The 11,786-nt window shown below is 35.3% G+C and overlaps 1 protein-coding gene across 4 annotated transcripts; it reads left to right on the top strand.

The window, feature by feature from the left end:
- The first annotated feature begins 3,685 nt into the window (after nucleotides 1–3,685).
- LOC108473654 (uncharacterized) lies at nucleotides 3,686–11,149 on the top strand. 4 transcript variants are annotated; one of them, XM_053021487.1, is made up of 12 exons: nucleotides 3,692–3,936; nucleotides 4,583–4,665; nucleotides 4,984–5,264; nucleotides 5,438–5,615; nucleotides 5,718–5,946; nucleotides 6,229–6,368; nucleotides 6,566–6,855; nucleotides 7,064–7,276; nucleotides 7,360–7,848; nucleotides 8,326–8,991; nucleotides 9,879–10,409; nucleotides 10,612–11,149. In XM_053021487.1, the coding sequence occupies exons 3-12, from the start codon at nucleotides 4,995–4,997 to the stop codon at nucleotides 10,837–10,839; spliced, it is 3,234 nt and encodes a 1,077-aa protein (XP_052877447.1). In that variant the 5' UTR covers nucleotides 3,692–3,936; nucleotides 4,583–4,665; nucleotides 4,984–4,994; the 3' UTR covers nucleotides 10,840–11,149. The 4 variants fall into 4 exon arrangements, with proteins under 4 accessions (XP_017630822.1, XP_052877447.1, XP_052877448.1 ...); XM_017775333.2 differs by having other exon boundaries at nucleotides 3,686–3,936; nucleotides 4,583–5,264; nucleotides 10,615–11,149; XM_053021488.1 differs by having other exon boundaries at nucleotides 4,583–5,264; nucleotides 5,721–5,946; nucleotides 10,615–11,149.
- Nucleotides 11,150–11,786: the final 637 nt, after the last annotated feature.

Genomic DNA, 11,786 nt, shown 5'->3' with positions numbered 1-11,786 from the left:
ATAAAATTAAACTTACCATATAATCACAATTTAGGTAAGAATCTCAAAGCATAACTCAATTCAATTTGGCCAAAGCCTGTCACATAACCATTCACCAAGTTAGCCAAGTATACATGTAAAAATTGGGAATCTATGTATGCATTCAACAATTATTAAAATTCCATGTACATGTAACAATTATACTGTATATCCTTATATCATATATATATATATGAACCATTTCCATGTAAGTACCTATACTAGTTCGTATTGAACTTATATAATCTCATAATAACACTATGCCCATTGAACCACTTAGAATCACGTTAGATACATGGGTAGTACAAACGAGGTGTACTGAACTGTAATCTGTCAATTCCTGTACATGTAACATTTATACCGTATATCCTTATATCATATATATATGAACTATTTCCATGTAAATACTTGTACTAGTTCGTATTGAACTTATACAATCTCATAATAACACTATGCCCGTTGAACCACTTAGAATCTTTTTAGATATGCTGGTAGTACACACAAGGTGTACTGAACTGTAATCTGTCAATTCCTGTACATGTAAGCTCATACAAGCGATAAATGGTAAAGCTTCTCCGGGCTGAATATTGGTAAGCTCCAATGAGCTACAAGTTGGTAAGCTCATACGAGCTGTGGTGAGTCCGCAACACCTACATGACCTCAACCAAAACGGTAACCCTAATGACATGTCATTTGTATCCTACGAATTCCTAATGTTTGCAAAAACTCAACACTAGGCTCTCTTTTTAAATCATTATTTGTGCCAGAGTTATTTGAAATAGGGGTACTGACTTTTGTAGTGAATGCCATATAATTTCTCAAGTGTGTCTCATTTGAATCTAAGTTGCTTGAGACATTCTTATCACTCCAAGTTACATTAAAAGACTTCTTTTTCAGGTTTGCACACATGGCTTGTGCATAACCATACCCTTTATACTTATAACATTGAATGCCTTTTTTTTTTGCTTTAGGGTTTTAATCAATAGCCACACCTTTCCCTTTTTCCTTATTGAATCTTTGAACTCTTTCAAATCCTTTGCTTCGTTCGGATAGCTTCTTGAATGCCTAGTTGAAGTTTTGAGAAGTAACTCTATTTTGTTCCTAACGATTTTCAATCGCAGTGGAGTCTGCAGTTTGCACTACATCATTCACTTGCGGAGCAATGCTCTTATCATTTTTGACTTTACTTTTTTTTGACCTATCAAGGATTATTTCAAAGTTTTGAAGCGAATCTATGAGTTCATCAATCTGCAATCGGCCAATGTCCTTAGCCTCCTCGATAGTCGACATCTTGATTGTAAATATCTCATGTAGAGATCGAAGGACTTTTCTTACCAACTTCGAGTTTGAATATTCATTACTAAGAGAAAAAGCCTGATTTGACAAATCACATAGCTTGGAATAAAATTCACCAATGGTCTCATTCTCTTGCATTATAAAAATATCAAATTTGGTGGTAAGCATTTACAATTTCAATTTCCTCATTGTGTTGGCTATCTTAAGAATTAACCATACTTCATGGGAAACAGTTAGAAATCTTTTTAAACACCTAACCATCAACACCACAAAATATTGCATTAAAGGCCTTTGAATTCACAGTAGGAAGCTTCTCTTCTTTGGTGGTCCAAGTAGCCTCATATTTGAGAGATTTAACACCAGAAACATCAATAGTAAGAGCTCCCAACCCTTGAGAATTGATCTCCAAGCCCTATTGTAAACAAACTTTACCAAAGGTTTCATTATTGCGTTTCGATAAACATAATTTGCTCTATCCAACATAGAAGGTCATAAATAATGAAGAAACTTCCATCTGAAGCAAGTGTTAGCACTAGGAAACACCACTAGCTATGTTAAGTGGGAGGCTCTGATATCAGTGTTGAAATGAGCAGCTAATAAATACTTAAGAAAAAATAGAGTGCGTAAGTGATGGCAGCAGTGGCCACTTCAGATGGCACTATAATAAAATAGAGAAAACAAAAACACAAAGGATTGTTTACTCGATTTGGTTTACCTACATGTATAGAGCCTAGCTCAGTGAAAAGATTCACTATCTTTAATTTTAATACAACAAGTGAAAAAATATACTTTTTTTACCTAAAGATCTAAATCACTCATCTTTAAGTTCTTGTAAAATCAAGCAACAAACTTCTTAATATAAAAAAACTTGCCTCAAGAATAAAAAAATCTATCTAGGTTAAACAAGTCTTGCATATTTAAATACGAATTTATCTTCACAAAGAAACCTTTAATCCATCTTGATTTACCCAAGTATCATCAAATCAATTATTCTTAATATAAAGATGCAAAAGTCATAAAATTAACTTGTATCTTCCTGGATTGCATATTCCAATATATAAAGTACGCAGAATATGCAAAGTACGTAGATCATATAAGAATCCTTAAAAAATAATCTTACTTCATTTAATCTCTTCTTCAATAATAAACATGAGATTGATGGCTTAAGATTCTAAAAAGTTATACAAGTAAATCATTAAAATATTTTAATAAAAATGCTAACAAATAATATAAATTATGTAATTTATGCAGTATCAAATACAATAATCACTTCTCGAATCACTGCTCCTAAAATTTACCTCAAACAAACCCATTAGAAAATAGCTAATAAATTTGAATCTCCAACTTAAATCAAAATCAAGTAACTCTTTGTTGCATGAATTTCAAAGATGACACGTGTTGGATTTTTCATCCAAATTTAAAAGTTCAATACAATTTTTACAGGTGTTATTTGTACAACCTTTTATATTAAAAAAGGGGTTAAGAAAAAGAAAATATTTACGTTTGATCTCGACCTTTGTTTTTCATAGATCTAGACATATATTATAATAATTTTTTATATTTATGTTATATAAGTTATTTTATAATATAAATATTATATTTTACAATTCAGTTAAAAATCATTAAGAATGAAGAAAAATAACATCTTTATATATTTTTAATGAAAGGCAAACCTAAAACCTAATAGTAATCTATTTTGAATTTTAAATCTAAATCGATTTAAATCAATTTTATTTTTATTTTTTATGATTCTTAGTTTTTATTTTTATACAATGTTTAAAAATAAAACTATTCAAAATCTTTCCCCAACTCTTAAATAAGAGTATAATATGATTCAGCTTATTTGAATTTACGCCTTCCTAACTAACAACAATATTGACGTAAACTAAATTAAGACTCAATTAATAATTTAAAACAAAATTTAAAACTCAAGTTAACCATGAATAGTAAATTTTCTAACTAGAGCATTAGACAAAATCTTTATATATACGTAGATTCAGTTTGAATAACTATTTAAAAATTTTAATATTAAAAGAGATTTCTAAAATGCTCAACCTGATCCGAGCTTAAATAATTTTTTTTAAAAAAAAACGGTAACCCTATTGGCCTGAGGTTCACAAAGTTTGAAAAAATTCCGATTAAGCTTTTTTTTTTAAATAATAAAGAAAAAAAATAAATTCAAAGCCGAAAAAGAAGAATACATTTTCAGATTTGTTTTAATTAGTTTTTGTTTACTTTTTAATATGTAATTAGTTTAGATATTCTAAAGTACAACTTTAGGCCACGTGGCCATCATAGAGAGCACAAAGTGTTACGTGGACCCAATTCTCACGACTGTCATAAATTTAAAAGCACAAGGACAAAATTGTCTATCAACTTTCAGCTTCGAAAACACCCATTTGTCTCAGTCTTCAACTGTTTTTTCCTACTTTTTTTTTTTAATTTTTTAATTTTCTCTTAAGAGTTATGTTTTTATGCCTTTGGTTCTTTGGGTATATTCTTTTGCTTTGCTTCTCCATGTAACAGAGGAAAAAAAAAAATCTTTGCTTTTATATATCTTTTATTTAAACTTCTCTTCTTCTAACTTGCAACAATTTTCTCTTGGGGGAATTTCTCTTTAAGGTTAGCTTAAAGGATTTGGTCTTCTTTAATTTTTCAATTTTCAATAGAAAAATCTAGTCTTTTCTTCAATTCTGTGTTGTTTTTTTTAAAATTTATATAGAATTTTGTGATGGGTATTTTCATGTTTTTGGTGTGGTGTTTTTGGTTTTTGGTTTTTTTATTCTTTTTATAACTTTCATTAGTGAAGCTCGGAATTTGGTACGCTATTGAGTTTTTAGTTTTGATTTGTTGGTGTGATTTCTAATGTTGGGTATTGGCTAAATTCATGTAATTTTGGATCTGGAAACTGAGTTTCTATGATTGATCTGTTATTCTCTTTTGCTCCTATTTCAATTTTTCAAGTTTACATTTTGGTTTTGTTCTAGAGAATTTGCTTGTGTTGTTTAGATCAGTCAATAACTTCCTAGAATTGAATCTGTCTAAAGCCATTGTCTTCTCGCTCTCAATTCCTATTGCAGTAAATCTCAGACAACTTTCGGCTCTTTGCTTATGAATTATTTCATTTGACATTTACATCATAAAATTTGCATTTCGGTTGCCTATCTAGTGATTGAGTTTGTTTATATGTTCTTCATTCATTTTCCTTTTGTTGTTACATTTTTTCTTCAAGGCATTTTATGCTGACGCTTAAAAATTTTAAATGCAGCTTGTTACTTCACATTTTTGTGGGAGATATGTTTATTTCTCATGAATGCTGATGAGGGGTTGGTGAATGGTTGTTTGAATCTGGTATGCTTTCCTAGTGAATACAGTGAAGATGATGGTGGGATGATATGTTATTGACACACTCTCCACATAAATGGAAATAGATTGTAGAATCTAGACCCGATTGATTTCTTGATTATACCATGTACTAGATGGAATAAAGTAGCTAGGAAATCATTACAACTTGGTTTTGCTAACTTCTTTATAGGCATTTGGAGAATCTTTGGCTTTCAACGTGATCTGTTGGAGGGATATTGTTAAACAGAAGCTATCTGCTGTGACTTCTAAACAGCTAATTTTCATTAACTTTTAGGTGTATTTATAGTGATCTCTGGATTTTAGGTTTAGTGGAGATGTTTAATTCACCTCAAGGAAATAAACAGAGCCTCCAAAAATCCATGCGAAAAGTCTCACCTGGTGCCTCACAAAAAGATTTGTGGCTTGCTGTGCGAGAAGGGTCCTTGCCTGATGTAGACTCAGTGTTGGCTCTATTGAAGAAGGCTGGAGGTAATATCAATTCAAGGAACAGTTTTGGTCTGACTCCTCTTCACATTGCAACTTGGAGAAACAACATTCCTGTTATTCGAAGGCTTCTAGCTGCTGGTGCTGATCCTGATGCTAGGGTGTGTAATTCTTCTCTTACTTTAGTTTATCTAATGCTTTCAGGTTCATAGTGGATGCCCACTCCTGCTTTAGAATATGAATGACCTTGTATCAAACATCATGAAGTCCTAAAGATTTTATGATGGTGCAATTAGGTTCGATCCTCTTTCCATGACTCTTCAGTATCTTTCAGGATGGAGAATCAGGATGGAGTAGCCTTCACAGGGCTCTGCATTTCGGTCATCTTGCTGTAGCAAGTGTTCTCCTTCAGTCTGGTGCTTCTATTACATTGGAAGATTCAAAATGTAGAACACCTGTAGATCTCCTATCAGGGCCTGTCTTGCAGGTTTTTGGAAGTGCACAGGATTCAGGTACCAGCTACTGTCTTGACATGTCGGAAAGCCTCTTATTGTTACCCGCAAACCAAATCTTTCTATGTTTGAAATGTAACATAGTTTTATTTGTGTTTTTAGTAGCTACTGAGGTGTTTAGCTGGGGAAGTGGTGTGAACTATCAACTTGGAACTGGAAATGCCCACATACAAAAGCTACCTTGCAAACTTGATTCATTTCATGGCTCAAAAATTAAGTTGGTTTCTGCTGCTAAGTTCCACAGTATAGCTGTTACGGCCCGCGGAGAAGTCTACACCTGGGGTTTTGGAAGGGGGGGCCGTCTTGGGCATCCTGACTTTGACATTCATAGGTAAAAGGTTTCTTGTGCCTTTCGATAAGAGGTTTTAGGAGCTTAATGGTGCTTCAATTAGGAACTCCAAATTAATTTAAGCTGTGGGAACTCTGGGTATTGAATTTTGTTGGTCTAAAGTTTCCATCATGTTTTGATCTACCCTGCTGAAATTTTAAAAGTTTGGGGGTAGTTTTATCTGTTATTTTATGTTGGGTATGAAGGATCATGTTAATCATCAATTGCAAAGACAATGCAAGTCAACTATCATGAACATATTATTTTTCCTTCTATACTTTTCAGTGGTCAAGCTGCAGTTATCACTCCCCGCCAAGTGACTTCTGGTTTGGGGGCACATCGAGTGAAAGCAATTGCTGCAGCTAAACATCACACTGTAATTGCTACTGAGGGTGGGGATGTGTTCACTTGGGGATCCAATAGAGGTAAAAACTTATGGGTTATGCTGGCATGATTTGCTGACTGTTTGAGATAGTTGTTTCCTCTAGTAAATTTTCTGTTTATTCTCTTAGTTGATTCAAATTTACTTGATGATCAGCTAGCTAATTTCGTGCATTATGTTGCAATCATATCAAGATCTTGTTGACCAGAAATGTTGATGTAACCTTCTTATATTGTGCAGAGGGTCAGCTGGGCTATACGTCTGTGGATACCCAACCAACACCACGTAGAGTAAGTTCACTTAGATCAAGAATAGTTGCTGTTGCTGCTGCAAATAAGCATACTGCTGTTGTCTCTGCATCTGGTGAAGTTTTCACATGGGGTTGCAACCGAGAGGGTCAACTTGGCTATGGCACATCTAATTCGGCATCAAATTACACACCAAGAATAGTTGAGTACTTGAAAAGCAAGGTCTTTGTAGGTGTTGCGACCGCAAAATATCACACAATTGTTTTGGGAGCTGATGGAGAGGTAAACATACTGGCATCGTTGATAATTAAGTTTATCAATCTTTAAACCGATATACTTTTGGTTTCAAAATGTATGAATATTTTGTGGACTAGTTCTAACTAGGACGAGTACCAACATCTTAGTTTCAGTCTTCTTTTCACTGCTGTTATAGAATTAGATTATGTACAATTTTGTCATATGGGACTAACCACAGTAAAACTTTTGGCAGGTATATACTTGGGGTCATCGACTAGTCACACCTAGACGAGTTGTCATTACTAGAAATTTAAAAAAGAGTGGAAGCACGCCCCTGAAATTCCATCGAAAGGAACGACTTCATGTGGTTGCAATAGCTGCTGGGATGGTACATAGCATTGCTATGACTGAAGATGGAGCATTATTTTATTGGGTTTCCTCAGATCCTGATCTTAGATGCCAACAGGTTCTATTCTACTGTCTTTGTTGTTTTTTTCCTTCCTGACAAGTGGAACATGTTATTCACTTGCTCTGGATGAATTTGTACAGTTATATTCGTTGTGTGGAAAGAAAATGGTAAGCATTTCTGCTGGCAAGTATTGGGCTGCAGCTACCACTGCTACAGGTGATGTTTACATGTGGGATGGCAAGCAAAGTACAGACAAACCACCTGTTGCAACTCGGTTACATGGCGTTAAGAGGGCTACTTCAGTTTCAGTTGGTGAGACTCATCTTTTGACTATTGGTTCTGTCTATCACCCTGTCTATCCTCCTAGCATGCCCAAAAGTGACAAGGCACCAAAGTTGAAAGTCAATGATGAAGTAGAAGAATTTGATGAGGAATGCATGTTTGATGATTTAGAGTCAAGTAGCATAACATCTGCACATAAAAATGATTCTGAGCAAAAGCCCATACCAAGCTTAAAGAGTCTTTGTGAGAAAGTGGCAGCAGAGTGTCTAGTGGAGCCACGAAATGCAATTCAACTACTTGAAATTGCAGATTCCCTTGGAGCTGATGATTTGAAGAAGCATTGTGAGGTATTCTCTTGAAAGCCTTTAACAATTCTGAGTAGAAAAATCTTTTATAATCTTCAGTAGGCTTTATTTTGTGCCTCACTTGTGATATGTTCATGAGGAAATTTTTTTAATAGTATACGGAAATTTGAACCAGAATAGACTACTCAGGCTTACCTTAATGTGTCAAACCAGTGGTTGAAAAAGAAAAGGTAGTAGATCTAAAAGATTCAACTGATAATGCATTGTTTTTCTTATTGCTGTGCCTCCCTCATCAGTGATCTGTTCTGCATGTTTTTTAGGTTTCCAGATGGTGTTGAACACCATCAGGATGCATATAGTTTATGTAAGTTGTATACTTCCGACCAAATTCTGACCTAAAAGATCTCCTGACAGATAAACTTTTTTCAATTGCATGAGTAGTTTCTTTAAGGTCTCTTGACATAGTGTCCTGCGTGAACTTACTCTGACGACAAAGTTGTCCTAACTTCTGGAATGCAGGATATTATTATTCATAACTTGGACTATATCTTAACAGTTTCATCACAAGCTTTCGCCAGTGCATCACCAGATGTTTTAGCTAATCTTGAGAAGTCATTAGACTTGAGATCATCGGAGTCATGGAGTTATCGTCGGCTCCCCACTCATACAGCTACCTTTCCAGTTATCATCAATAGTGAAGATGAGGATAGTGAAAGTGAGGTTCTAAGGACCCGTAACAACAACAAGAATAAGAATCCTTTGGAAAATGGAGACAGATTGGACTCCTTTCTGCAACCGAAAGATGATCCTAATCTTGGTATTTCCAAACAAGTTCGAGCTTTATGGAAGAAGTTGCAGCAGATCGAGGTGCTTGAAGAGAAGCAGTTGAGTGGATGCATCCTTGATGACCAGCAAATTGCAAAGCTGCAAACAAGACCAGCTCTTGAAAATTCTCTTGCTGAGCTTGGTGTACCAGTTGAAAGATCTCATTTGAAAGGATCATGTTCAATTCTCTCTGATGGAAAAGGAAATAAAAAGGCTGAGGTTTCAAGAAAGCAGCGGAGGAAGAGCAAACAAAGGGTATCACAGGTGGAGACCGTATCTGGTTTTTGTACAACTAACAAAGAACCAAACTCGGTGAAGGGTTTCTCTGATGTTGAAAACCCCCAAGTTTTAATGACTAAGGTTAGATTTCTTAAACTTATTATACTTGCTACATATAAAGATCTTTCTGAATGCATATGTTTTATAGTAGAGAGGTGACTGAACTGAATATTTTCACGGTCTGGTTGTGCTTAACCATTTATGGGAATGTTTTGGATGGATTCAGACGCATTCCTTTTGGCTTCTGAATACTGCAATAGGGTCATCTGTGAGATTTTAAATGAAATAGTAATCTGTTTTAAGTCCTTGAGAAACGAGTTGCTATGGTTATGGTGCAAATTCTTCCATTTCACATTGCAGTGTTGTGTAGTTCACTTCATTGTTCTATGTAATTTCTTCTATTGCCATCTCTTTTTTCTGTTGAGTTTCTAGAGTTTTTGAACTAGGAAGTCCAAGGTGCAGAAGAGTGAAATGAGGTTCAAGCTGCAATAACTTAATAGGATTTGTATGTATAAGCTTGAATAAAAAATGAAGCTCTTTTTGTTTTCTTTTTCTTTTCCGGAATGATCTTGGCGCTCATTGAAACCAACTTCCAGAACTGCAGTCTGCACAGTTACAATATGGTCCTTAAGGATTTCAAATACCTCTGATGAATATTTTATGCAATTTTTTATGACTTAATTAAGTATTCTGACTGGCAAGATTCTTTAAAATCCTTTATTCCAGTCCCATGGTTTGAATCAGTCTTTGACACAGAGTTTGGCTATCAGCCAAGTGTAACTATTTGGTCTCCCTTGAGTTTGTTTTTCGGTGTTTCTTATACTGATAAAGTTTCTCGGGGTCTCAGATTTTTGCATCTTGAAGGGTGTAATGTTTATTTCCTATAAATTACTGTGATGGAAAGAAAAAGGGTCAAAATTACTCGAACAATTCATCAAATTTGTTGAAATCTTTGTTCCTTTTGACAGGAAGAGAACCGTGGGTGTGAAGGAGCTACACAAAACGAAGCCTCCATAGAGTCTACTTTTTTTGTTCAGAAAAAGGACAGTTCAGTGCCTGCAAAAGATAAGGGTACTTCACAAACAGCAACCAAGAAGAAGAATAGGAAAGGTGGGCTTTCTATGTTTCTGAGCGGTGCTCTTGATGACTCCCCTAAACAAGTTACTCCCCTGCCACCAACACCCCGTAGTGAGGGTCCTGCATGGGGTGGTGCTAAGGTTTCAAAGGGATCTGCTTCACTTCGTGAAATTCAGGATGAGCAGAGCAAAATACAGGTGAACCAGAAAACTGGAAGTAAAAATCAGGTGGAAGATCTTTTTGCTGGTAAAAGTGAAGGTAAAATCCTGCTGAGTTCATATTTGCCATCCAAGCCAATTCCCGTGGTCTCTGTCCAAACACCACAGGCATCTGATGCGGAAAGAAGCACGCCTCCTTGGGCTTCCTCTGGTACCCCTCCTCATCTTTCTCGGCCATCTCTCAGGGACATCCAGATGCAGCAGGTTTGTGAAATTACAGCTCTCTCTCGTTCCCTCAATGTCGTACATGCACCCTTTTTTTATCTCGTTTCATAAATTTTATCCTGAAAATGCATCATTTTCTTTCTTCTTGTATGGGATTTTTCATGCAATGTATCTTCTTCAAATTCACATTATGCATTGTTATTCAATCACCTTTTTCTTCTTGGTGCTTCTAACTAAAAAGCAGGGAAAGCAACTGCACGGTCTTTCTCACAGTCCAAAGATGAAAATGTCTGGCTTTTCAGTAGCTTCAAGTCAAGGCTCGCCATCTGACTCCCCTGGGGTGAACCGCTGGTTCAAACCGGAGATAGAAGCAACATCTTCAATTCGTTCAATCCAGATTGAAGAGAGGGCTATTAAAGACCTTAAACGCTTCTACAGCAGCGTCAAAGTTGTGAAAAACCAGTCATAAGAGGGGCCAATTGATAGTTAGGTGTTTCAGGTGGCAGACACCAAGGCTTTAACTTTCTCCCCCCAAATGGTTAAATGTAAATTTAACTGTATAGATTTTCATGCTGTGCATTTAACCTCTTTTTTTTTTAGGTTAATCTCAACATAACCTTTCTCCTCATTTTTTTTTTAAATCATGGAAGATCTTTAAGCTTTTCCTGATCTAACTTTCGGAAATAATTTTCATCTTTGGAAGCTGAAAATGCTTAGGGGTTTAGCTCATAGACTTTGTACAATCATAAAGTAATAAATTGTCTTTTAACATTATCAAACTCTTGACTTCCCCTAAAGTTTAGCTCATAATTGGCAAGATTTGAATTTTTTATTGCTTTGTTATATATGTTTATCAGCAATTTATTTGTTATATATTGAAGATTGTGAAGATCTGAGAAGACCAGTCAAATAGTGAGATAGAAAGGAGATGAGAACAATGAAACTGTGTTGTACTATTAATCTGATAAACCATTACAAACTAACTAAATCATCAAACTCATAAAGACTAGAAATAGAATTGTTGATTAAATCTTGACTTAATTACAATAGTAGTGAATCACAAACATTCACCCATCTTCAACAGCCTTCACCTTCAATTTGCCCCTCATTTTGCAAATGAAACAATGCAGACAAAGGTTAATGAGAATGTCTGCAACTTGGTCTGATGCAGGGACTTCAAAAATCAACTTGCCAGCAGCAACTCTCCCTAGAACAAAATATAAATCAAGCTCCACATGCTTGAACTTGGAGTGTAAAACTGCGCTTGAATTGTCACACCAAAGTACGGTCTTATCATCAAGCTGCACATGCAACTCCTCAAGTAAGGACTCCAACCACATAATATCAGCAGTGGCACTAGCAATACTTCTTTATTCCGCCTCTACAACAAACAACATCCTGTCGTAGACCTGCTGT

This window comes from Gossypium arboreum, chromosome 11 (assembly GCF_025698485.1).
Source record: "Gossypium arboreum isolate Shixiya-1 chromosome 11, ASM2569848v2, whole genome shotgun sequence".
Taxonomy (NCBI): domain Eukaryota; kingdom Viridiplantae; phylum Streptophyta; class Magnoliopsida; order Malvales; family Malvaceae; genus Gossypium; species Gossypium arboreum.
Note: the sequence above shows the minus strand (reverse complement) of the source record. Positions and strands in the feature narration are given on the sequence as shown.

Excerpts from the sequence above, each read along its gene's own strand:
- LOC108473654 (XM_053021487.1), top strand. The coding sequence starts at position 4,995 with ATGTTTAATTCACCTCAAGGAAATAAACAGAGCCTCCAAAAATCCATG. Across the intron at positions 5,265-5,437 it reads GTGCTGATCCTGATGCTAGG|GATGGAGAATCAGGATGGAG; the intron begins GTGTGTAATTCT and ends AGTATCTTTCAG. Across the intron at positions 6,369-6,565 it reads CACTTGGGGATCCAATAGAG|AGGGTCAGCTGGGCTATACG; the intron begins GTAAAAACTTAT and ends TATATTGTGCAG.